Source organism: Alligator mississippiensis, chromosome 9, assembly GCF_030867095.1.
Source record: "Alligator mississippiensis isolate rAllMis1 chromosome 9, rAllMis1, whole genome shotgun sequence".
Lineage (NCBI taxonomy): Eukaryota > Metazoa > Chordata > Crocodylia > Alligatoridae > Alligator > Alligator mississippiensis.
The window spans coordinates 67784473-67806925 of NC_081832.1; the positions used below are offsets into that span (position 1 = coordinate 67784473).

The following is a 22453-nucleotide window of genomic DNA, read 5'->3' on the forward strand; positions in this document are numbered from 1 at the left end:
ACCAGGTGCATTTCCTAATTGGTATAGGTTGCTATGTTAGATGCCAGCGTGGAAACTCTTGAGATAAATCAAACCTAAATGAGACAAGGCATGAGCAAATAGACCAAAGGCAATAAGTTGTCTTTGGCAAGCTGAGCAAATAAAACTAGAAGTCACAGTTCTGGGATTAGAAGCCAGGAAGCTCTCAGTTACGTTTCTCACTGTACAGCTCATCACACCCCTCCCAACCGTCATATTGGTGAGAAGCAATGGAATTATCAGCTACAAGGGAGAGACATGTATGACTTTTTCATTGGTTGAGCAATAGCTTTCAAATTCCCTCCAAAATATAAGAACGACTTTGAATTGATGCTTTTCGGACAAAATGACCCTCCTAAAATAATAAATCAAGGTATTAATACACATTTCTTTGTGTGTCGTAATACAAAACAGTAGAAATCAAACAGATTTTCTGCTTTTGGCTGTGTCCAACATATAAGGGGACTAGCGACATTATAAACACATAGTAGATAAAATTCTGGGAAATTGTTAGCTTTTCTCCCTGTCTCCATTTTCTTCTTTAAATAAACTTTTTGCTAGATAATCATTGGTACAGGCAAAAGTGAAAAAGCTTCCAAGGTGTCTCTCCCTAACACTATAAAACTTTGTAGGAAGGAAACACATGTGCTCCACATTGCTGGAAAGCATTTGGGGCAAAAGCTTGAGGTCTTTTTTAAGAATGGCTCCAAATCTGTTCCTGTGATTTAGGATTAGAGAAGGATGGCTCTATTCAAAGCAGACTGTTTTTTCCCCAAGATGCTAGAAAGTGCACCTACAGGCTATACATTTTGAGCCAAATTACTACTTTACAATGGGCCTTTCTTCTTTTTCAAGTTTATTAATGCCCCTTTACTAAGGGGTTTCATTTCACATGACCCAGAAATAACCTCAGGGCATATGGACCCTTTCCCTGCTGATCAAAGTAGCCCTCCTGAAGGCTCTATAATCCTCAACTCCCCTGGGAACTGTGGGGGAGGTCTTGGGGGGGGGGGGGGTCTTGTAGTGACAGTATCTGTCTTCCAGTGGCCAGTCCTGACAGCCCAGTCATGAAACTGTACATCACAGAAAGTTCAAAGATGAAGACAATGGCTGGCATGTTCAAAGGGCTCAATTCTGTGTATCTGTAGGAACATATGAGTGGAAGGAGCCAAACAATAAAAATGAGACCAATTCCTAGACTGCGGGCTCCTCGGGAAAGGACATTGTCAACCCACGCGTCCCCACAGCACCCTCCACAGTGACACCCTCGCACTAACGAGAACCTCTCAGTGGTCCTAGCTCCGAGCAGAGGCTTTGATGACAAAGACACTCACTAATTCTGTGGACTCAGTTAGGTCTGAATCAGGGGAAATCTCACAGCAATCACCTACTGCTTTTCAAAAGAGGGAATTTAGTCCAAAGACATGCTGAGATGAGATGGTGGAAGGGAAATGGTATATGGCCTCATTAGATATTTTTTCTTTTGTATACACTCATTACAATTTGCTGCCAAAAATTGTTCCTATACTTTTAGTTTACTTTACAGGTTGCTGGTTTAGACACATTTGAGGTATGCTTTGTTTCAGAAAAACACGAATCTATAACAGATTCCAAGTCCACCTGATTCTGCTTCATGTAACTGTGTCCCGTTTTTTAAAGAGACCATATGTAACATATATTAATAGGAAGATTCAAATCCAATGTACATTAAACCTCAGATTTGTTGAATCTGGCAGTCAAACTGCAGAACATTTGTTCCTAATTTAACATATATACACAGTTTTGGACACATCAAAGTCTGTCAAAAATCTGTCAGAATAAACTGCTTTCATTAATCAAACATTACCAGAATACAAAGCCATGGTGCGCAGATCACCTTGTGTCTGCAACAGTCTAAAAAGTATCAGTGTGACAGTGTCCAAGGTATGAACCTAGACATTATTTCTCTCTACAGCTAACAACTGTTTTCTTACAGCCCCACTTGAGTTCTCCCATATGCTGCATGTACTGCTTTTGAACTTTTCTGCTGTCAATCGTAATGATATTTTCCCATTCTCCACTAATGAAAAGTCTGCAATTTCAGTTGTTATCACGACTGCTCCACATCTTGTATTTACTTTTATTTAGCCCTAGGCTGGATTTCCTATGGGGCCAGGCGCCGATAAGGGAAAACCCTGGTCACTCGGTACTTTATTAACACGGGAGAAAAGCAAAAGATCTCATGAAAATTCCACAGGGAAAATGTTGAAGCAGCAATCCTTAACGAAGAAAGAAATGGCCCAAACAAATCTAGAAACTCAGTGTCAGCACAGCCAGCCAAAATATTCTTGGGTTAATATGCTAAATGCTTCTGCAGAGGGTACCAGTCTGACGTGTAACACAGATAAACGTCCAAGCAGGAATGTAATATAAACTGACATACTTTTGTCTTCCTAAGGTTGCAGGCAGCGTCTCCGTGACTGTTGCTCAGGACTTTGCCAAGTTGCAGCAGGGTGAGAACTGGCCAACGCCTTGTCAGCTTTCACTGCTGCTATTCATCACCTTGCGGGTCCCTGCGAAAGCTGGCAGCAGTCATGTCGCTTCCCTCGTGCTGTGAGAAAGACCTGACCAGTGGACCAGCAGCCCACCTCCAATCCCAGCCAACACGCCACAGGGGCTTACTTCAGTTGAATTCTCCCCAAGTTGAAGCAGTGGGTCTTTAAAAGCAACGCTTCAATTTAGGGCGAAGTAAACCCCCATGGTGTGTAAGCAAGGGTCAGGCCTGATCCTCACCTGCCTGTCCGGTGGCTGGGAGGGGAGGGTGAGCTGCTAGCATGCCGAGCGGTCCCTGAGCTGTGGGGGGGCTGGTGCTTCCCTCCGCGCCGGTGCCCCCCAGGCGGCACCCGCCCGCAAGCGCCCGGCCTGAGCAGTCCCGGAGGGCCCCGCAGCTGTGGAGGGAAGCACCGGGCCCCCGTGCAGCTCAGGCAGGCAGGCTCCAGGGAGAGAAAAAGCAAAACGATTGGGCTTGATGCTTTTTTCCCCCCCTTCAGTGGAGTTTGCCCGCATAAGATGCCACTGGGCTGCCTGCACAGCCCCCGAGCTGCACGGGACCCGGTGCTTCCCTCCACGGCAAACTAAACCACCTCGGAGATGTTTTATTTTACTGCTTCCCAAAGTCATTTAACGCGCATTACGCCGTCAACACGTTCGAACAGCAGTGTCATTAAAACGTATTATGCTGTCAACATGTGCAAACAGCTGCACCAGTAAAGCGGTGCAAAAAGGGGGCGTTAAGCCGCTGTAAAGGCCAATTTTGTGGCGTGTACAAATGGCAACAGAAAGCAGACAAGGAGAGCACTGCTGCCCACTTTTGCAGTGGCAGCCAGAAGGCCTCAAGGTCACAGGTCCCTGTTCCTCCTCTATTTCCTAGCTGCCTGGAGGAAACCAGAGGTCCTTCAAACTAATTAGGAAAACTTTAAGTCTGATACTGATCTAAAAGATGGAGATCATACAGTTTCAAAGAACAGCACTGATGCTAGGGTCCCATCCATTTCTCTGAAGGACACTGCCTGGAGAAAACAGGCCTTTTGTAACGGTTCTTCAGTTATTAAGCATCACAGTGTGAGGGGCTGTGGGTAACTGGGTGCACGGGTAAGCAAGGGAGTAGAAGGAAATACTGGTGAGGTAAGTTAGATGAAATACAACACCTGCTGCTAGGGACAGATTCTGGAGAAGAGAAGGAAAAGACAGGAAAAAGAAAAAGAAAAGAAAGGAAAAGGAAAAGAAGGAAAAAAAGATGCTGATGCTGTGATCTGTGATGGGAGTGAAGAGAGAAGCATGTGGAGTGAACCCCAGAAAAAAAGATTTGCAAAGAGCTGGAGAGATGTAGTAAGGAAATCTCCTTTTCAGAAATGTACAAAGAAAAAGCTGACTGACAATGTTCCTGTTAAATACAACACACAACCATTTAACCCATTTAAATCAATAGAAGAAGATCTCTGCAGGCACGAGTGTTTCCCCTGCATCGGTCATCTTGTGGCTAGGTGGCTTGTTCCTTTTTCAATGAATTAGCCAAGAGGAAGTGTCTGCAAAGTGTCATCGTTCCCATACCTGTGGTTCAGCCTCTACGTTGACCCTGTAAGCTTGTGCTTTTCCATCTTCTAGAAGGGTGGGGGACCAGGCCTTGGCTTCAGCTCTGCAACAGAGAATGAAAGAAAATCAGAACGGAGGGTCCATGAAGAATGGGCATCTCTGGAGGTAAGTGAATGCTGTTCAGAAGCACAGCCAGCATTTGTGAGCAACATTCAGCCAAGCACCTTGAGCCATTCTCTGAACTTAAGTCGTGGTCCTTTAAACATTCTCTGGGCCTGTTAAAAGACGATAGCATGATGCAATTTCTATGCACAAATGTTATCTTTAGTCCTGCCAAGCAAGAACACTGGAGCAGGCTAATACCACTGCTCAAAGATTTTTTCCATGGATGCTTTTTCCATGGAGGTGTCCCAATGTACAGATGGGATTAGATCACTGACACATTTCTGTTCAGCTCAGTGTACTGGGCACGTAGGACCTGCTTTCCAGTTAGTTCCCTATCTTAACAAAACCCCTGGTTTTCGCTCTAAAATGCAGGATGGAAGGGGCATTCACCAGGTCTAGTCCGTGTGCTCAAGGCATTTCTGACAACAAGGGGAGCCCCTTCTGGAGTGGAAGCACTGTCATGTCTGGGGTACAATTATCAAAAACAGCCAATTCAGAAGTGCAGTGGCACAGCAGTTAAGGTATCTGCCTTACGGCTCTAGAGTGGAGAGTTTAAGCCTTGCTCTGGGTAGCACCAAAGACCACCAATTCATTTTGGGTAGGGAGTCAAAGGTGAGGCATGATACTAGCCATATGATACCCTTGGGTGGCTTAAGACAAGCTAGGCATGTTACTTTGATTTAACTGAGGAGCCAAAGTTGTTTTTAAACATCTAGCCCCTGGTCATCTCAGGACAACTGAATTGCTGAAAGACATGAACACTATTATTTTCCATTTTATCTCATGATTAAAAACAGGATTTGTGTCTACAAAGATACTTACATGATCCCCATCCCTGTAATGTCCCAGAAGCCTATAGTAGATACTTCTAACATAGTTCGTGGCAGTTTAGGGTATTAGTTATAGGAACATTTAACATTAGAACAAGGCCAGATCACTTCACCTTTTGTAAACATGTAGACAAAGCATTTAAAAATACATCCTTATCTGCATGCCACTCTTAAAATGGAAAGTAAATGCATATATGAAATGGCATCCTTTGTATTCAATTAGCACCTACCCTCCAAGAGTATAACAGTATGCTAAAAACCCAGGACAAGTTGAGACCCTTGAAAGCCACATGGCTAGTTTCTCAGAGCTTTGTACAGCCCTAATCCTGAGGTCATCATACTCTGGTTTAGACACTGGCATAAATGAAAGCAAACTTGGAGCTGCTCTAGTAACTGCAGCCCTTCCCCACTTGGAGGGGGTGTCACCAGAGTTCAAAGTTGGAATGGGGGCAATGTCCTTGGCCTGCAAAAATTTGCTGAACAAGTGAACTCAGGAGAGGATGGTAAGTTCCAGTCATTTTTAAACCGGAGGGAACCTCCACTGTCTCCCTCATCTTCTTTGTGGAAAAGAAAGAACCAAGAACTGTATGCACATAACACAGAACTTTCTGTTTAACCTCAGAAGCCATGTGCACATCATTTTTGGAAAATATGAGAAGTTTCCTTATTCCAAATAGGTGTAGCTTATTTGTTGCAGCCAAGAATCCCTTTGCTGGACTCCGGCCTTGATTTGCCACATACCACAGCTGAATTTGGTTTAATTATCTGCAGCGCCTGAGTTTGGAAAACAAGAAATGCAGTTTTAACCCAGAAATCTCTGGCTCAAATGTTTTACCTACATTCTGTATTTTTCCTGACAGTCCACTTAGAAATCATCTGCCTGACCCAAAGCCTATTAAAATCAATGGAAATAGTACTACTGACTTTTAACAGGCTAACAATCTTGATGCTTTCATTTTTCCATGTCACTTCTGCTGTCTATGATAAGCTTATGAATTTGCAACAGAGATAGGCTTGTTATTTTTACAGATTAATATTTTATTCTGATTAACTCTCATGACAACTCCATTCTGGGAAGGAGACCCCACATGTCCCAGAAATATTTTATTGCTTGTTTCTTTTTTCACAGAAAAATGAATCTCCCAGGAGTCCTAACATTCTCACCACTCCAAGCTTGATTCAAGCTTAAATTGACTGCTATGCATTTGGGAATTTCAGATGAAATTTCAGGGAATTTGAGGCATCAGAATGATGAAAACTTCTAATGGCTTTGGCAGGGGTTTCCATTGCATTGAATTGGTTTGATGTCACGCTGTAGCTGAGAATCAGACAGTTATGACATTCTTGTTCTGATCTGCTTTGACAACTGCATGCCAAATGCAGATTTAAAAGAATCCCTGAAGACTTCAATTTGCCAGCCAACAAAAGAGGAAGGATTCATAAAGGAGCTCCAACTTCAAAAGATAAAGTGATAAAAATAATAAATTCTGTCTGCCTCACGTTACCTAAGGAATACAGCCATTGCTGTTTGCCCACACTTCGGAGTGCAATCACTCAGGTCTCCAAAAAGAGCTCATGTTGCCTGTACCAGGAAAACAGGGATTACATTTTCCAAAACTATTCAATATTTCTTTATAGATGCATCCTGAAAGATATGGTTGGAATGTAGTCCCTGGGCTCCAACTTGGAATCTGACATAGAGAGAGAGCTTTTTGCAAAAAAATAAAATCAAAAAACTTCTCCACATTTCTGCCTCTCAATAAAAAATGGTTTAAGTAGGAACAGGACTGGACCCTTGAGGGGCTTTTCTATTGCCACCAAGGCACTGTCTAAAAGGGTCCATACAGAGACAAGATCTCATCTCAGATGCACTGTTTTCGGTTGAACTGCTCTGCACTGACACCAGCATGACAGAAATCAGGACTCAGCCTCAGGATGCCTGCAAGGGAGCACTGCAGAATAGAGACGATTGATCTGGATTGTTTCTCCCTTGTTTTTCATTTGGAAGAGTGGGATTTCCTGCCCAGGACCCCCACAGAAGTGTGCCATGCCAGGATATTTAGTTTTTCCTTGGCAGCTGAACTGTGCCTTGCTGGACTTCGTGCGCATAGTGAATGGAGCCTTCTTCCCATTTGCACAGTCTGTGGATGGGACAAGACTAGATAGTGCAAGAGCAGCTTGATCTGTGCCTACAGAGAACCCCGGAGAGAGGAGATCGATGTCCTTGGAGCGAAACCAGGAAAGCAGAAAGACGTGAGCTGCACTGAGCAGCGCCCAAGGAGGAAGCGCTGGGTCAGTGCAGCTCCACACCACCCTGAAAGCAGGGCCGTGCCCTAGGGCACAATTGAGCCCTGGGAATCTATGTAATGAAAATCAGACCTTGCTCATGTAGTAGGTGACAGATGAGCCCTCGTGCTTGACTGTTTCTAATAAGCAGTTAAATTTATGGCTCAAGGACAAGCAAAGTGTTCTCAGATGTGTTGTATTATGTTGTAAGGAATTAGAGTCAGCGATGTGGAAATCATTACCTTATATCAACAAAGCTCCGCTGCAATTTTGTGTCTGCTGTGACAATACCAAGAAAATAACTAGCAATCCTTTACCGCCATTCATTTACCCAGTGGTTGTGAGAACCAACCCATTACGGAGACATAATTAAAAAGCTAACAGAAACCACAGACACCTTGTATCCTGCCTTAGGTTCTTTTTTTCCAGGAGATTCTTAATGTCATTTTAGAAAAATTGCTTGCATGTGGAGGCATATTTTACTGAAAGGTTTTTCATCTGGTAATAATCTGAAAGTCTTGTTCTCTTCATTCGTAGAATTGCTCTAAAAAAAAAAAAAAAAAATCATAGGAATTCCTGGATCTTATTGTGTTTCTGATTCTGCCACCCCCTTATCAACTATAATTTAGCATTTGGAAGGATAACTGACAGCCTTGGACACCACAGTCCCACCTAGCAACCCAAGAGGTGTGACTATAGTCCACGGCTGCTAAAACTTCCAACATAGCCATGTCTTTGCTAATGGCTAACCCATGACTGATCCATCACCTCTGGAGATGAGAGAATAGTTCAGTATTGAAGACCATGTATTTGTAATGAGTCTACAAATAGAGTTGGAACGGAGATGGTAGGTTTTATTCTGTGATACAGCCTGTAAGAAGCTAGGCTGAAACCTCTGGTGGCTACGAAGTAGTGTTCATAACTCCATGGGATAATTTCCTCTTGGAATCTGTTTAAGACTAGCACTTATCCAGCAATGGAGTTAAAACATCACACCGCCAGACTGACACGGAGGGGAACTGGAACAAATGGGAACAGGAGACAGTGTAATGAACATTCGCCATGAATCCTAATGAGTAGAAATTGGATTGGTTAAATTTAAATGCTTCACTTCAACAAAACACTTAAGCTGTTAAGATGCTCAAAATTGAACGTGCTTAAGCTCAGCCTCGTTTATTAACAGCATGCGGGTGGGTGTTTCAAGTTAAGCATCGCTTAAGCACTTCACTGAACTGGGGCTGTAATCTGCCTCCTCCATGGCACGTTCTGAGCAGCTGATCCAGCTGTGGGGATCCAGCTGTGGCGCGTCCTCCTTCCTTCTGGTTAGTCTAGTCCCCTGCCTTCTGGGCTCTGTGCAGATATTGTTTGCTTGATTAATCCAGGAGGAGTCCAGAGGGAAAGCTGTGATTCACTTTTCCAGTTGTGCGTTTACTGGAAACTTGGGACCATCATATATTGTAATATTTCCCATATCCCAGCAATATTGCTGCAAACGTACATATGAGCTTCCTGTCAAGGAAGTCTCATTAAGCTTAATAGTATTGACATGGCAACCTGCAAAAGGACATGACAATGTTAAGGTCTGAAGTGTTTTAGGGATAAAATTTCAGGAGGGCCATTTTCCTCTTATAAACACACAGTGCCTATTCTTTTGGGGTACAATTCATCCCCGTGCAGAGACCCAGCACAAGGCCTGTGTACCTCAAACTCCCCAAACAGTTTTCTGTGAAACACAAAGGGTGCATAGGCCTTGTACAGGCCCACAGCATAAGAGTGAACGTCTGTCTTTGTAAGGCTGAGAAAGGCAAGTATGGTTGGGCTTTTGGCACAGGACTGTGGTGAATACCTATGGGAGTTCAATGCAAGGGCAGAATTTGGTTACAAATCTAGAAGTCACTATAAATGAAGTGATGAAATTCCATGTTATTCTCTCTTAAGCAAATCATACCTAATCTGATCTGATCTGCTCACAAGTAAAAAGTTGTGCTGACTGGCACAGTCTCCTTGCGTTCCCCTCTCTGTCACCATCAGTTGTCTCTTGTCGTATGCTTAGATCTACATTTTCTAGGACAGGGACTGCCTTTTTGTTCCATGCTTGAACAGCACCCAACCCCAATGATGCATTTGTCCACAACTGTGGTTTCTAGGCACTATGGAAATGCAAACAAACAAAAATGTGATTACATGGCCAAGTGATCATTCCCAGGATATATTTTGGCTAGGAAGAACTTCAGAAACCAGAGTTTGGGTTAAAAATATACATCAGTGATGAAAAACTAGTAACATTTGGAGTTGGAAGGCCAAGAGAAATCTAGGTCACCCTTTTCCAGCTAAATCTGGGACATTTTTAGTCAAGGTAGCTACAATCAATAATTTGTTTTTACAGCAAACATATTCCTTTTCCCGAATCTTGGTATGCACCCAACTTGCAAAAGTTGGCCACTTGTGCACATCCGTGTTTTGCATTCTGGTTGCAAGCTTTTACGCCTGGTAACTTCAACCCACTTTTCCTGGTTGAGCACAGGATTGCTCAGCACTTTGTAGGCTCTGGCACTGTGCATTCAGCAGCACAAATCCAATATTTTTTACCCATAGAACAATCTAGCCAGGGAAAGAAGTGTGAAGTTGTGGCAGAGTTGATGTTAGTAAGCTTCAAAACTAAATTTACCCTGCTTCTTTGTACTATATGTGCTATCAGAGTGCACATATAGTACATATCTCAGAGGGAGGAGAGAGTAAGTGCATCCCTTCCCAGTTTGATGGTCCTCTTCCTGCATACCTTTGAAACAGCTTCCATTACAAATAAATGAATGTAGGAAAGATTTACCATGGGATGATCTTTATCATTTGTTTACATTTTTTTTTTAAATTGAAATCTTTGGCCTCCAGTCAGACGTGTAAATTTTGTGTTTAAAGAGCAGATTCTCAGTGTAGTGTTTCTGTAAGCAATAATTCATTGCATGTAGCAGGGTTAATAATAAAAAAAATATATACCTTCAAGCAGCTGCCATAAACCTGCCATGTGACTCTCTTCTGGACATATCATGATGATGAATGAGGCACATACTATGCTACCTTGGCTCCAATTTTAACAGGATAAGTACGGATGACACTGAAGCATGCTAACTGATTTATAGGGCAAGTCATCCTAAATTGTTCTGCTAAGTCTTCATTTGTACCATCACTTACTTTTTCCCACGTAAACCAGAAGATGCACTGGTTCTAGCCAGTCCTCCTAAGCCCACTTGAACTCCTGCCCTCTGATCTGAAAGCCAGTAACTGTGACCCTAGTGTCTGCCCCCTTACACAGGAATGCATTACATCAGGAACCGTGTGGGAATCGGTTACATAAGCTGGCTTCATTCGGAGCCTGATGAAGATTTTCCTCTGCTTCATTCTGAACAAATGGGCTACTGTATGACTTTGTTTTCTCCAGCACTGGTGTCTGAAATGGCCCCACACAGACAAAGACACAGCTCTACTCTAACTGAAGCCATCAGGAGTTTTTCCCATCTCCAGTTTCTTCATAGTGAACAAGTCTCCAGCAGGAGCGTGGTCCAGTCCCTTGATAAAGGCACAGTTGAGATTATACATATGCTGTGCAACCCTGCACCCACCCAGGTCAGCTCCAGCTCCAGAAAGCACTGTATAGGGGAGACCTAGCTTGTGGATACTACGCTTTCTCCCCAGCACCCAACTCTTGAAAAAGGGTGGCACGTGCACTCCTCAGGCTGCCTGCCATGCCACCGAGTACAGGGAGTAGGGGCATTATATCCTCCCCCCCTCCCCAAGAGGGAACAGCACTCACTTGCTTCCTATACACAAGCTTGCATGAGCCTTATGCACAAGCTAGCACAGGTACCATAGAAGACTCCTTGGCCCCTCTCCCCTTTCTGACCCATCAAGGCAGGGACAGGCACAAGCGTGCCAAGTCCTGCTGCCACTGATGTCTACTTTTGCTTCCGTGCAAATGTACTTAGGGTCCGACCACTTGCACCACGTCAGCAGACATCGGTGGGAGCCGTGTCAGGCCTTAAGTACATTTGCACTGAAGCCTTATGTACCCATCAGTGCTCTTCTGCTGGGCTCGACTTACTCACAGCTCTGTTCTCCAGCAGAGGTTTCAGCCAGGTAGGGCTCCAAGCTCATTTTATAATTGCTTTTATTTTGGGTTAGAAACAACAGCTCTTTTGTAGTAATAGTAGCTGCAGTATAACCACAAGGGATGTTAGTACTGAAAAGGAGGGAGAAGCCCGTCTTTCAGAAAGGATTTAGAACAGACAAGGCAATGGATAAGCGGTGACATGACAAGGTGTGTGGTTATGTTTTATACCTGCATGCCTGAGGTGCACTGTAAAGTACGGGGCTCCCTGCCAAATGCCTATGAGCCCTCACACAGGGTATTGTGAGTGTGCATCGGTATGCACACATCTATGGGCTTGAAAAAGGAGCATCCTGACTGACAGTGGTCTTTGAAGTCTGTAATTATTACACCGCTGTGGAATCCATTGCCAGGTTTATGAAAGGAAAGCAAGCTTCATTTCTTTGGAGACTGACACTTGGAAAACAAAATTCCCAGAGCGTTACCTGGTCCTGGCTTCGGCATTTACAACTAACTGTCCCAGATGTTTTGCTAGCAGCACCTCCTATCTAATGGGGCAGTGCGAAATGTCACTGGCTGTTTCGTTTCGACTGATTTCGAACTCGAAACAGCGAAATCGAAATGAAGGGCTTCGAGACAGCCTCAGAACAAAATGAGTTCCCTTCCCCAGCCTGATCCTAGTGCTGGGGAGGAGAATGGAGCTGGGCTGAGTTCCCTTCTCCAGCCCCATCGAAACGTCAAAACAGTGAAACCGTTTCAACAAATCGGAACGGAACAGTGTTTTTTTAATCGAAACAAAACTCGAGACGAAACACTGCTCCGTTGAAACGGATGTCGAAGCAGAACGCTGCTGTTTCACACAGCCCTACTAGCTACTGCTTCAGCACAACTGCACCAGCTGGTTACAGGAATATCAAACTAGAATCAGTTTTGTCCAGCTGGCACCCTCAAACCACAACAACCCATCAGAGTCGAGGGAAGGGACTCACAGTCCTGCGGAAGAACGCTCTTAAATATTAGCCTGACTCATTAAATGGCCCAGTTCTCCAGGTACCTACCCTCCTGTTTCCTTTTTGCAAACTGAAAGCTGCTTGGCACCTCTGTGAATAAAGCATCCTATTTACGTACCTAATTTCGGTGCGTGCATTTGAAAACTGGGGCGGGGGCTCTTTGGTGAGCAGCACGCTGTTCATCAGCGAAGATAGAAGAGCTTCCTTACAGCTGTGCTTTTCAAGCCTCAGGCAGGGGGATTTCAGCCAGGTTTCCTATTGTCTCGTTTAGTCCACACTACTGTCCTTCTTACACCTGGCCTGTCTCACAGCTCACACCTCAAGGAGAATCATGCTGCCAGAAATCTTTCAGACTGCCAGCTGCCACAAAAACCAACTCCAGAGGTCACTATGTCTGGAAAACGTGGACGGCAGCTATGTTGCCTGGATAAGTGGTGTGAGTGTGGGTTTTTTTGCTCGAAGAGCCATTGACTTTCACAAATGGCTGACGGGCACGGTGATGCTCAGGAAAGAGTCTAAGACTACGCGATCTGAAATCCCATTACAATTAATGCAAACTACATATCAAAATCCTCGAGGAAGCTTTGACTATCTCATTTTAAATATCTCAGTATTTGGTTCTCTGCTCTGACAGATACATTGCTACGATTTTAAGTGAATTATGCCCATTGCAGAAAGGAAGCAGAGAACTTAGTTTGATACTATAAAATGCATCTTTTGCTAGCCATAACAAGGGAGGAAAATATTCAGACTGCACCTTGAGTTTCATTTAAAAGAGAGAGAGAGAAAGAAACTCCCCCCCCCCCCCGCCAAATACTGAAGACAAAATCTTATTACATCAGTCACAGTATTTGTCCTCCAGTGTAAATAATTTGGCGCTCGCTGACCATGAAGGTGTGTATGTGTAACACAAGCGCAGTGCTATGAGAACTAACTAATAACTTGAACAGAAACCACACTTTGACAACTTGATTTAACCAGCTCATATTACTCATATGAGGACATTTAAAATCCTGGTAGCTTTGGCTGCTCTTTCAGGCAGGAGTATAGCTGGGCAACACCTGCAAAGGGGATTCTGTGACTCTTCACTCAAATTTCTGTACCTTTTTACATTGGCTCTATGCACACTCCCTTCATGTTTACTTTCCATGAAGTCACTTAAATTCCAGTTTTGCTGGTGTGAGCATTCGTGCTATTGAATTTCTGAGTTTCAGTACATTTCAAAGTTACACATGTGCTTGTATTTGTGCAGGGAGTGTTTATGCAGTCATCCCACTGGGGAACAGAAAAAAATAAAAATAAACTACCACTTATGTAACCTATCATAACCAACAATGCTTTAATGCTGGCATGGCCAACAAGTGGCATGGGCAGCCTGTGCGTGGAACGTGGCAGGCTGCAGCAAAGAGGATGGGCAGTATAGTGGCAGGTAAGGAAGGGAGCACAGGGCAGGACGCAGAAAGCTGAGCAGCAGCTTGGGCAAGGGAAAGGGCTCTGAGCGGCACTTGATGAGAGTACGGGGCGAATTTGTAGCATGCTGCCAAAAAGGTTGCCTCTCTTGCTCTAATGTTAAATTAAGAGAAGAGAGAATTTTTTGCAGTTTATCCACAGTCAGCTAGAGGTACACCTCACATGGCTAAAACACCATTTACACCTTGAGTTCCTTCCGTCAAAAGACAGGTGACATGCAGAAGCTGGGCAGCACAAGGAAACCTATGGTGCCTGTGCTGTACCCACTAGGTGCTAAATAAAATCCGGTCATTCTGAAGTTTTATACCTTACACATCACCAGATTATAGGGGTGCCTTATCTGAGTTAAGGTTAGAGGGGCACCAACCCTAACCTATGCAAGGACAGACTATGGGTGTTAGTGCCATGACGTCCAGGGTTGTTGATCTGTCCCCTTTCAAAAGTCCAAAATTCTTTGTTTATATTAATTATTCCTCTACTCTGATTTTCCTTTTGACTCAATTCTGGGAAGTTCAGAGGACATTTCATGAATACAGTTTAAAAAACAAAACCAATTTTGTTAAAATCTGAATCCAGCAGAATGTCAAGAGTTCAGCGAGAAAGGGCGCTGGGTGAAAAAAATCCCAAAAGAAGCAAAAGGATGAAAGAGGCTCATTGAGAGGTTCATTGGTCTACTCTTGGATATGACAATTAGTCACATAATCACAGCTGGACTGGCAAGCTTTACACAGTGCCAGATATTCGCTCAGCAGATGTAACAAATAAATAACCCTGCCATTCCAGATATGTTATGTACATGCATACCACTATTTTTAAAAATCCTAATTTTAAAAGAATAAGATTTTTATACCAATCTATAAAGCATTTCTGGTCACAAGCAAAGGTGGGCAGGGGCAAGAGGGGTTGATACAGACTGCTGAAGGATGTTCACAGGATAGACTAGTATCTTACTCAATGGCTTAATTGGTGAACTAGGATGGTACCTAAAGCCAATTCCATACAGGGCTAATTACTTCAAACCACTCACAAACTGAAAAGACTTTCAGTAGTGTGAGAATAGCAGCACTAGACAACAAAACCCCAAACCATGCCTATTATCCCCAGGGATACTCACTTCACTAAAATTATCTCATTCCCTTATTAGAAAGGCAGCACTTAAACAGTGATTCATTTTCAGTGAGGACGTAACTCTGAATCAGTCTTGAGCAATGACTAACAACTGGGCAGAATTAATTGGCAAGTCAAAGGATCACTTGGGACAGAGGAGAGAAATCCATGTCACCAAACAGTCAGTTTGGCCAAGCTAAAAATAGATAAAATGTTACTGTAGTTACTTTTCTTACTGTATAAAATAGTTTTCCATTTTCCCTACTCAAAGAAAGACCTTAAATAGAGATTTATTAAATTAACTGTTAAAGCATCAAGGCAATTGTGCAGATTTATCAAGAATGAGGTAGCCAGATTTGAAACAGCTACAAAATCTAGTCCTTAAACTAATACATGAAGAAAGCAGTCATTTTGGATCCAGTTTCTCTAGTGCAAATGCATCTAGGACTCTCCTAGAAGTGAATGGATATTGTGCATGGACACTGAGAGGTTTCTTATCTCCCCAAAACTGGCCACATGACGTGTTACCAGGTCCTTTACCACTTTCACCAGTTCAGTGCCATTAAGGTCAGATGGACAATTACAAACACAGTCATAACACCTGCACAGAAGATGTGAACATTTCACCTAGCAATTCCTGCATCAAGCATGGAACTCCTGGTCGAGTAATACATGTTTTGATTTAAATTTAGAGCCTTTTGGAAAAAACGTTGCACCTTATCTCAAAAGTTCAAGCGACAGAGAGTCCATCACATTTCTTGGTTGATGGCTGTAAAGGCAAAATTACGCCCGCTGTTAAAAATATCCCCCTTATTTCTAGTCTCAGTTTATCTAGATATAGTGTCAAGCCAGTAGATCATGTTTTGCCTTTGCTTATTAGATCAAAGAGTTAGTATCAGAAATACCCTTCATGTACAGGAGCTTCCATTATCTCTTAAGGTTCTCCTAGATAAGTCAAAAAAAGGCCTTGTTTAGTTTCTCACTATAAAGCATTCTGAGCAGCTGTCAGATTAGTGGTGATGCATAGGGGGTGCACATGCTCAGGCAATGGGAAGGGGGGCAGGCAGGAGTACCACTGCCCACCCTGTGAATGCGCCAGCTGGGGAGTGGGAGCACCGTAGCCACTTCCGGGAATGCTGCAGCCACTTCCCGGCTGCCGAGATCAGCCGCAGGGGACCCCTCCCGGTCACTGACTGGTTGCTGGGGGGGGGCATGTGCCCCCCCTGACTAAGGTGGCACCAGTCACCCATGTGTCAGATCCTTCTCCAGAACTGACTCTGCGTGACAGACAGTTGCGCTGGTGCAGTACAACTCGGATTTCTTCTCTCAGCCACTGATGTGACTGGGGTAAAAACAAAACTATCACAATGGAGATCAACTTTAAGTGCGGTGCAGTTAACACAGTGTAGAAACATGCTAGCTACAACTGTATATAAACACAGCTGTGATCAACAGGATTGTAGCACACATTTGCTGACCAGTACAACCATGAATCTTACTGGTAGAGAATTGTGCTATAATAAAGCTGTGCAAAAGATGAACTTTCTCACATACCATTGATGACATTCAGCATAGATTCGAACACCTCTGACCACCCAGTGGAGCAACACCTTGATATACCTCAAAAGCTGTTAAACAGTACATGGAAGCAGCTCTAGACTGGGCCTCAGAAGACTTGTATTCAGTTTTGGGCCTCCAGGTCAAGTCACTTATCTTTTTACTTCAGCATCTTCATGCATAGAATGAAGATAACGATGCTGAGCTCCCTTGTAAACCCAAGAAGATCTACGGATGCAGAATGTTATATAAAAACTAGATATTTTAACTAAACTTGGCTGTTTCCAGTAGGATTCCACTCCCACAGCAGAGCCTGACTGTGTCCGATTTTCCATCAGACCTCTCCAGAATTATTTAAGCACAGCCTGGTTGGGCGCTGGTCTACTTCCAACACTGGATGTTAGTCATCAACTTAACTTTATATTTGGCCTTTCTAAATGGAAAGAAGTCTCTCTTAAAACTGCTCTGGCAACAAAGTTTCTATTCACTGCTCATTTGATCTTATTCCATATCATGAAATATATTCGTGTCATTTAACTTAAAAAAAAAAAAAAATGGGGGGGTTTTATAAAATAGCCCTTTGGAAGAAACTGTGAACCAATTGACTAAGTACAGACAGTCAAAAAGCCCAAGGCTGAATCTATTTAGTCTTTGTGGGTTAGTCTAAACTGCAGAGATTAAGCTGAGAAACAACTGCACAGACATTCACTTTTGATTCAGGAAATGCAGCTACATGCCTGCAGTGGCTGAGGCCAGAAGCCAGGAGAACTACAGCACAGCTCTCTGGTACATAGCCAGCATGGGCTGTGTGCTCGTTTCCTCTTCCTGCTGCCCCCGAGGTCTCTGGAATTTGCAGCCCGGACTCACAGCAACAGAACTCTGCAGGGTTACCCATCACTTCCTCTTCCTGCATCCAGGTGCCTCTGGGATTTGTAGTCCACAGTCGCAGCCAGCAGTATGTTTTTAGCAGGGCAGCTCTGTACTCAGGGGAAGGGAAGTTCAACCCCCGCTCCCTGCCCCAGACTCCAGCTGGGGTTTGCCTGGGGGGCGGGGGGCAGTCCACGCCTTCTTCCCCCGGCCCTTTCCCCACCACCCCTGCCAACCCTTCTCTGCTGAAGCAGACAGCACAGTCCAGCCCAGGGCTGGAGAGCATGCTGGGATGCTAGGGGACTATGATTTAACTTGAACCAGGAAGGGGTCCAGTACAGAAGTTTTATAAACTGGTTTGACATCAGTCAAATTACGTCAGTCTGATACCACATTCAACCAAGTTTACCTTAAACCAATTTCAGCCATTTTGAAACTGGTTTATGTGTACTGAACTTCTGTTCTGTACAGGTTTAAACCAGTTTCTCATTACTTAAACCAGTTTATGTATAACTTCTGCCCCCAGCTATTAAGTTTAATGAGTCCTTTATAACAGCTCCACATTTCCATTTTAAAAAAATATTTGTTACTGAACATAGGTTGGGTCATAGGGCCTGATGCAGCTCCCACTTGAATACAGAACACTCAGTGACATCTGTAGGGATTTGGATTGGGCATCAATGAAATCACACAGAACTTAAATCCATTTATAGTCAAATGAAGACTCCATTTCAATGCATTTCTGTTGATCACTAATAATGAAGCCCCACTCCAGTTCAGCATTAAAAAAAAAAAAAAAAAAGGTTCCAAGGTACTTGCTCCTTCGAAAATAGCCCCTCAACGCGTAACTTATAGTTCCAGCAAGACTTTCACCTCTGCCTTCTCTGCCGTAGAAGGGGGAGAAGGAGCGGAGAAGGGACTTCTAGCTTGTTGGTGGAGATATGAGGGAGTCCTCATTCTTCCACTTTTGGTATAACCCTCGTTTGGTGTCAAGTGCTCTGTCAGTCTTGCTTGAGTGAGCCACTTGCAGGGATATGCAGAAAAATGGTTTCTCTGTAGCTGTAGAAAACCTTCCTTCTGGTAAGGTGTTTTTTCCAAACAAATACTTCAGTTCATTTGGGGAGGGACCTTCATTTGCTTGTACAGGACCTACCACAATGCACTCCATTCTCAAAGAGGGTTGTTTCATTTAGGGCAGCTGTACAGAAGGAAAAACACACTCTCCAATAAAGAATAGTGCTTGTAAAACACTAATAGCTAATAACTTCATACTGGATTTCCAGGTCCAGAAAGCTAAAGAGTTTTTAGAAGGAAGTATAAACAATAAATAGTAGCTGTTTACATGAGGAAATGCCTTTTTAACTTGAAGTGGAAAAATCTTATAATCTTATTTAAATCTATTAAAGATAACATTAGTCACTATTGTGCCTTATAAAGATCACTCATTCTGCTGAACAATTAAATAAACCTGTGGTTTAATTAGAAACATTTGGCCATGGAATGAGTTCTAACGGCAGCAAAACCAAAATGCATTAATATACAACTTTATTTTGCTTTAAAATTGTTCTAAAATAAAGGGACTTAGCAGAATGCTGTGAGGTTTGTTAACTAACAAGCTGCCCATTAAAAAAAAGGAAGAAAACTCATAGGATGGGATGCTTCTCCAAGCCAGACTTTGGTTCCAATTTTGCTATCAATGAAGTCAGAGGATTTTGCCACTGGTTTAAAGGCTTCAATGCTGTCCCACCAGACATAAATTTCCTTCTGCCAGGAGTCCTACAGTGTGCAGATGTGAATTCAAATACCAACAAACACAGAATCATAGATAAATAGGGCTGGAATGGACTTTAGGAAGTCATCTAGTCCAACTTCTGCTCAAGGAAGGATCACCCCAAACATCTGTCTAACCTACACACCCAGTGACAGAGTCCATAGGCTCTTTAGATAATCTGTTCAAGTGCTTAACCACCTCTAGAGTTTGAAAACTCTTCCTAATATCCAACATAAATCCCCCTTTTTTCAATAGGCCAATTACTTCTGTCCTGTTCTCGGAGGAAAAGGGAACAGTTGCTCACAACTGTCCTTGTAACAACTCTTTTCCCTATTTATCTCCACTTAAATCTTCTCTTCTCCAGACAAAATAATCGTAATTTTTCTAACCTCCCTACATCAAGTTTTGAAGACCTCTGCCCATTTTTTGTTGTGATCCCATGGACTCTTTCCAAATTCTCTGCATCTTTTGTGAAGTACAGAACACAAAACTGGGCATAGGACTTGAGGTGAGGTTCTCCCAAGCTGAATAGAGTGGAGGAATCACTCCTAGTGACTTGCATATAACATGTAAATAGGTTTTTGTTGCAGTGTTATTAGATTGCTGACTCAGCTTGTGGTCCTCTTCAACCCTCAGGGCCTTTTCTGCAGCCTTGCAGCCTAGCCAGTCATTCCCTGCTTTGCATTTATGCACTTCTGTTCCATCCTAAGTAAAATACTTTCCACTTGCCCATAGGGACACTTTTCCTATTTCTTTCAGGCCAGTTTTCCCTATATATCAAGGTTATTTTGAATCTTAATCCTTCCCTCTTTCTGTCTGCTCCACAAGCTTGATGTTATCCACAATTTTACCAAACGTGCGCTCCAATCCATCCTCAGTCAAGATGCCAAACAGTACTAGATCTTGGAGAACCCCACTTCACACAGTCCACTCAGTTGTGGACTACCATAACTGAATACTTCCAATGCTGTCTCTCTCAAAGAGAAACAAAAGAGAACAGGAACACAGTCACAGCTGCCTCGTGGCTGCAGATGAACACCTCAAAGAAAGGACATTTCTATATAAACGTGGACACAGCAACTATGTACTGGATGAGTTCTTAAGTGTGTAAGGACACTTACCTGTTCACAGATAGCAACAGTTGGTCCATAGATGCTTTGATCTTGTTCTGTGCCTCTAGATGAGTCATGTTTTCTGTGCTCTCTCCATTAATTGCCAGAATAATATCTCCTGGGCAGAGGTTAGCCATGGCTGCCTTACTCCCAGGATTAATCTATACAAGGGGAAAAAAACAACAGACAAGAAGCATTATGAAAAAAGATGTTTAGTGTGAGGACATGGAAGAGTAAAAACATATGGTTTGTTCTTCAGAGTAAACTATAGGGGAGAGGTTTAGGGGAGTAGATGTCCAAGTTTTGGTGGAATCTGAGCTACCGTAAGTGAATAGTTTTCTATGGAGAGGGCCACTGTGTTTTGCCAAGAATGAAAATGCTACCACAGTTTGAGCACTAGGCTCAATATTCATACTCTCGGATGTAGTCACAATTTTTGGATGCCCATTTCTTCTCTGAAGACAATGATCTGCAGCTATGCTGGATAATGTTAGCCCTGCATCAGCTTCTGAGCCCTTTAGGGTGCAGACAGAAGCAGAGCTGACCTGAGCAAGGTGCAGGGCCCAGGGCAAATCAGCCCGTGCGGGACCCCGCTCCCACCCTGATCCTGCACACTCTGGATGCAAAGAAGCTGCCACCGCCATCAACGGGCTGGGGGGTAGTGAGCAGCTGGACGTGAAGCCGGCAGCAGCAGTGTGAAGTCGCCATGGCCGCTCTGCCCAGCTCCACGGGGCCCCCCAAAGTGCAGGATCTGGGGCAGTTACACCGATTCAAGCGCCCCAGGGACGGCCCTGGACAGAAGTACAGGTCTCCACTGTAACTGAGAACACTTTGCAGAAAGTATTCTGAATTACAACGATCCCTGGACCAAACAGAAGTTCACTGTTCATTCCAGGGGGGAGAAGAATCTAGTTACTGGCTGGGAGCCCGCAGCCGGTTGTGTGTAACAATGGCCCTTCCTCCCTGCAAGGCTGCAAAGTTTTTGGAGGGGTTCCCCAGCTGACACCGGAGGGTGAGGTGGGGGAATTGGAGCTCCGCACCTCGGAGGGGCTCCAGTACACCCACTTTCACCCTGCAGCAGGGCTGTAATACCCCCAAACTGAACTCCCTCCACTCCCTTTCCCACCTCCCATTCTGAAAACGGCGGCAGGCTGGCAGGCAGCACAGACAGACGTTACAGAGGATGCTCTGTTTTGAAAAGTCTTCATGTGAGCCCTCATGCAATGGGGGTTCAGATTTTCACTCGGTGGGCCATTTTTTTAAGTGGTCTGCAGCCCTGCACTTATGTTTGGTCACAGCTATAGACCACTTTCTGTGGCTAGATCAGGCAAAAATTGTCCTTTCTGTTGTCTTCAAGTCAACAGTGAGCCTTTGGTTGGGCACTATTTGCAGACTCAATTTCTCACTTTAAAAAAAGCCCCACATAATGAAGAACCTGTTTCAAAGGAAGTTGAGCAGCTAAGTCCTTTGGACTCCTCCAAAAACTGCAGCTTATTTACAGGCCTTCATGAAATGTAAAAAAGCTTTAGAGCTGAGTCTTGATGAGAAAACAAAATATTGTTTCTACAATTTAAAAAAAAGCAGCTATAGCATGCAGCAGCTGCATGATAGCAATTATCCTAAGAGCTTCCAGCAGAGGCAACACGTTCCTCGTCACTGATCAGCTTTTCCTGACCACCATTCAAATTATGTATCACTTTCCAGTGTTGCATGAAACATCATACTGATTATTAAATCACCATAACTTTTTCCCTGCTGTTCATGCATTAATGCCAATATTCTATAATGTTTCAGATTTTCCCCTTGGGAAGACATGAGATGCTCAGGTGGCATTTGTGTCTGGACTATACAAACTCTGAGCCCAATCTTCTCTCTCATAACAAGGTCTAGTTTTTGTGTTGTTTGCTTGTATTAAGGCCCAATCTGGTTTTAATTTTCACAAGGACAATATAAAATACTACAAACTGGATACGGGATAGCTGCCAATAAACACGTATCCAACTATATAAACTGTTGATAGCTATATATTTGTCCTCTAAATTTCTCCTCATAGTCTCTATTAATGCTGTCACATAGTTGCTCTAATA

At 43.6% G+C, this 22453-nt stretch overlaps 1 protein-coding gene across 1 annotated transcript in view; it reads right to left on the reverse strand.

Annotated features, from left to right (window-relative positions):
• The window catches only part of PDLIM4 (PDZ and LIM domain 4), a 93890-nt gene that overhangs the window by 49520 nt on the left and 21917 nt on the right, over positions 1-22453 (reverse strand). Inside the window, exons 2-3 of the mRNA XM_006261135.4 lie at positions 20376-20527; positions 4108-4192 (exon numbers count right to left, since the gene is read on the reverse strand). Coding sequence (XP_006261197.1) covers positions 4108-4192; positions 20376-20527 — 237 coding nt within the window. The remainder of the gene's footprint in view (positions 1-4107; positions 4193-20375; positions 20528-22453) is intronic.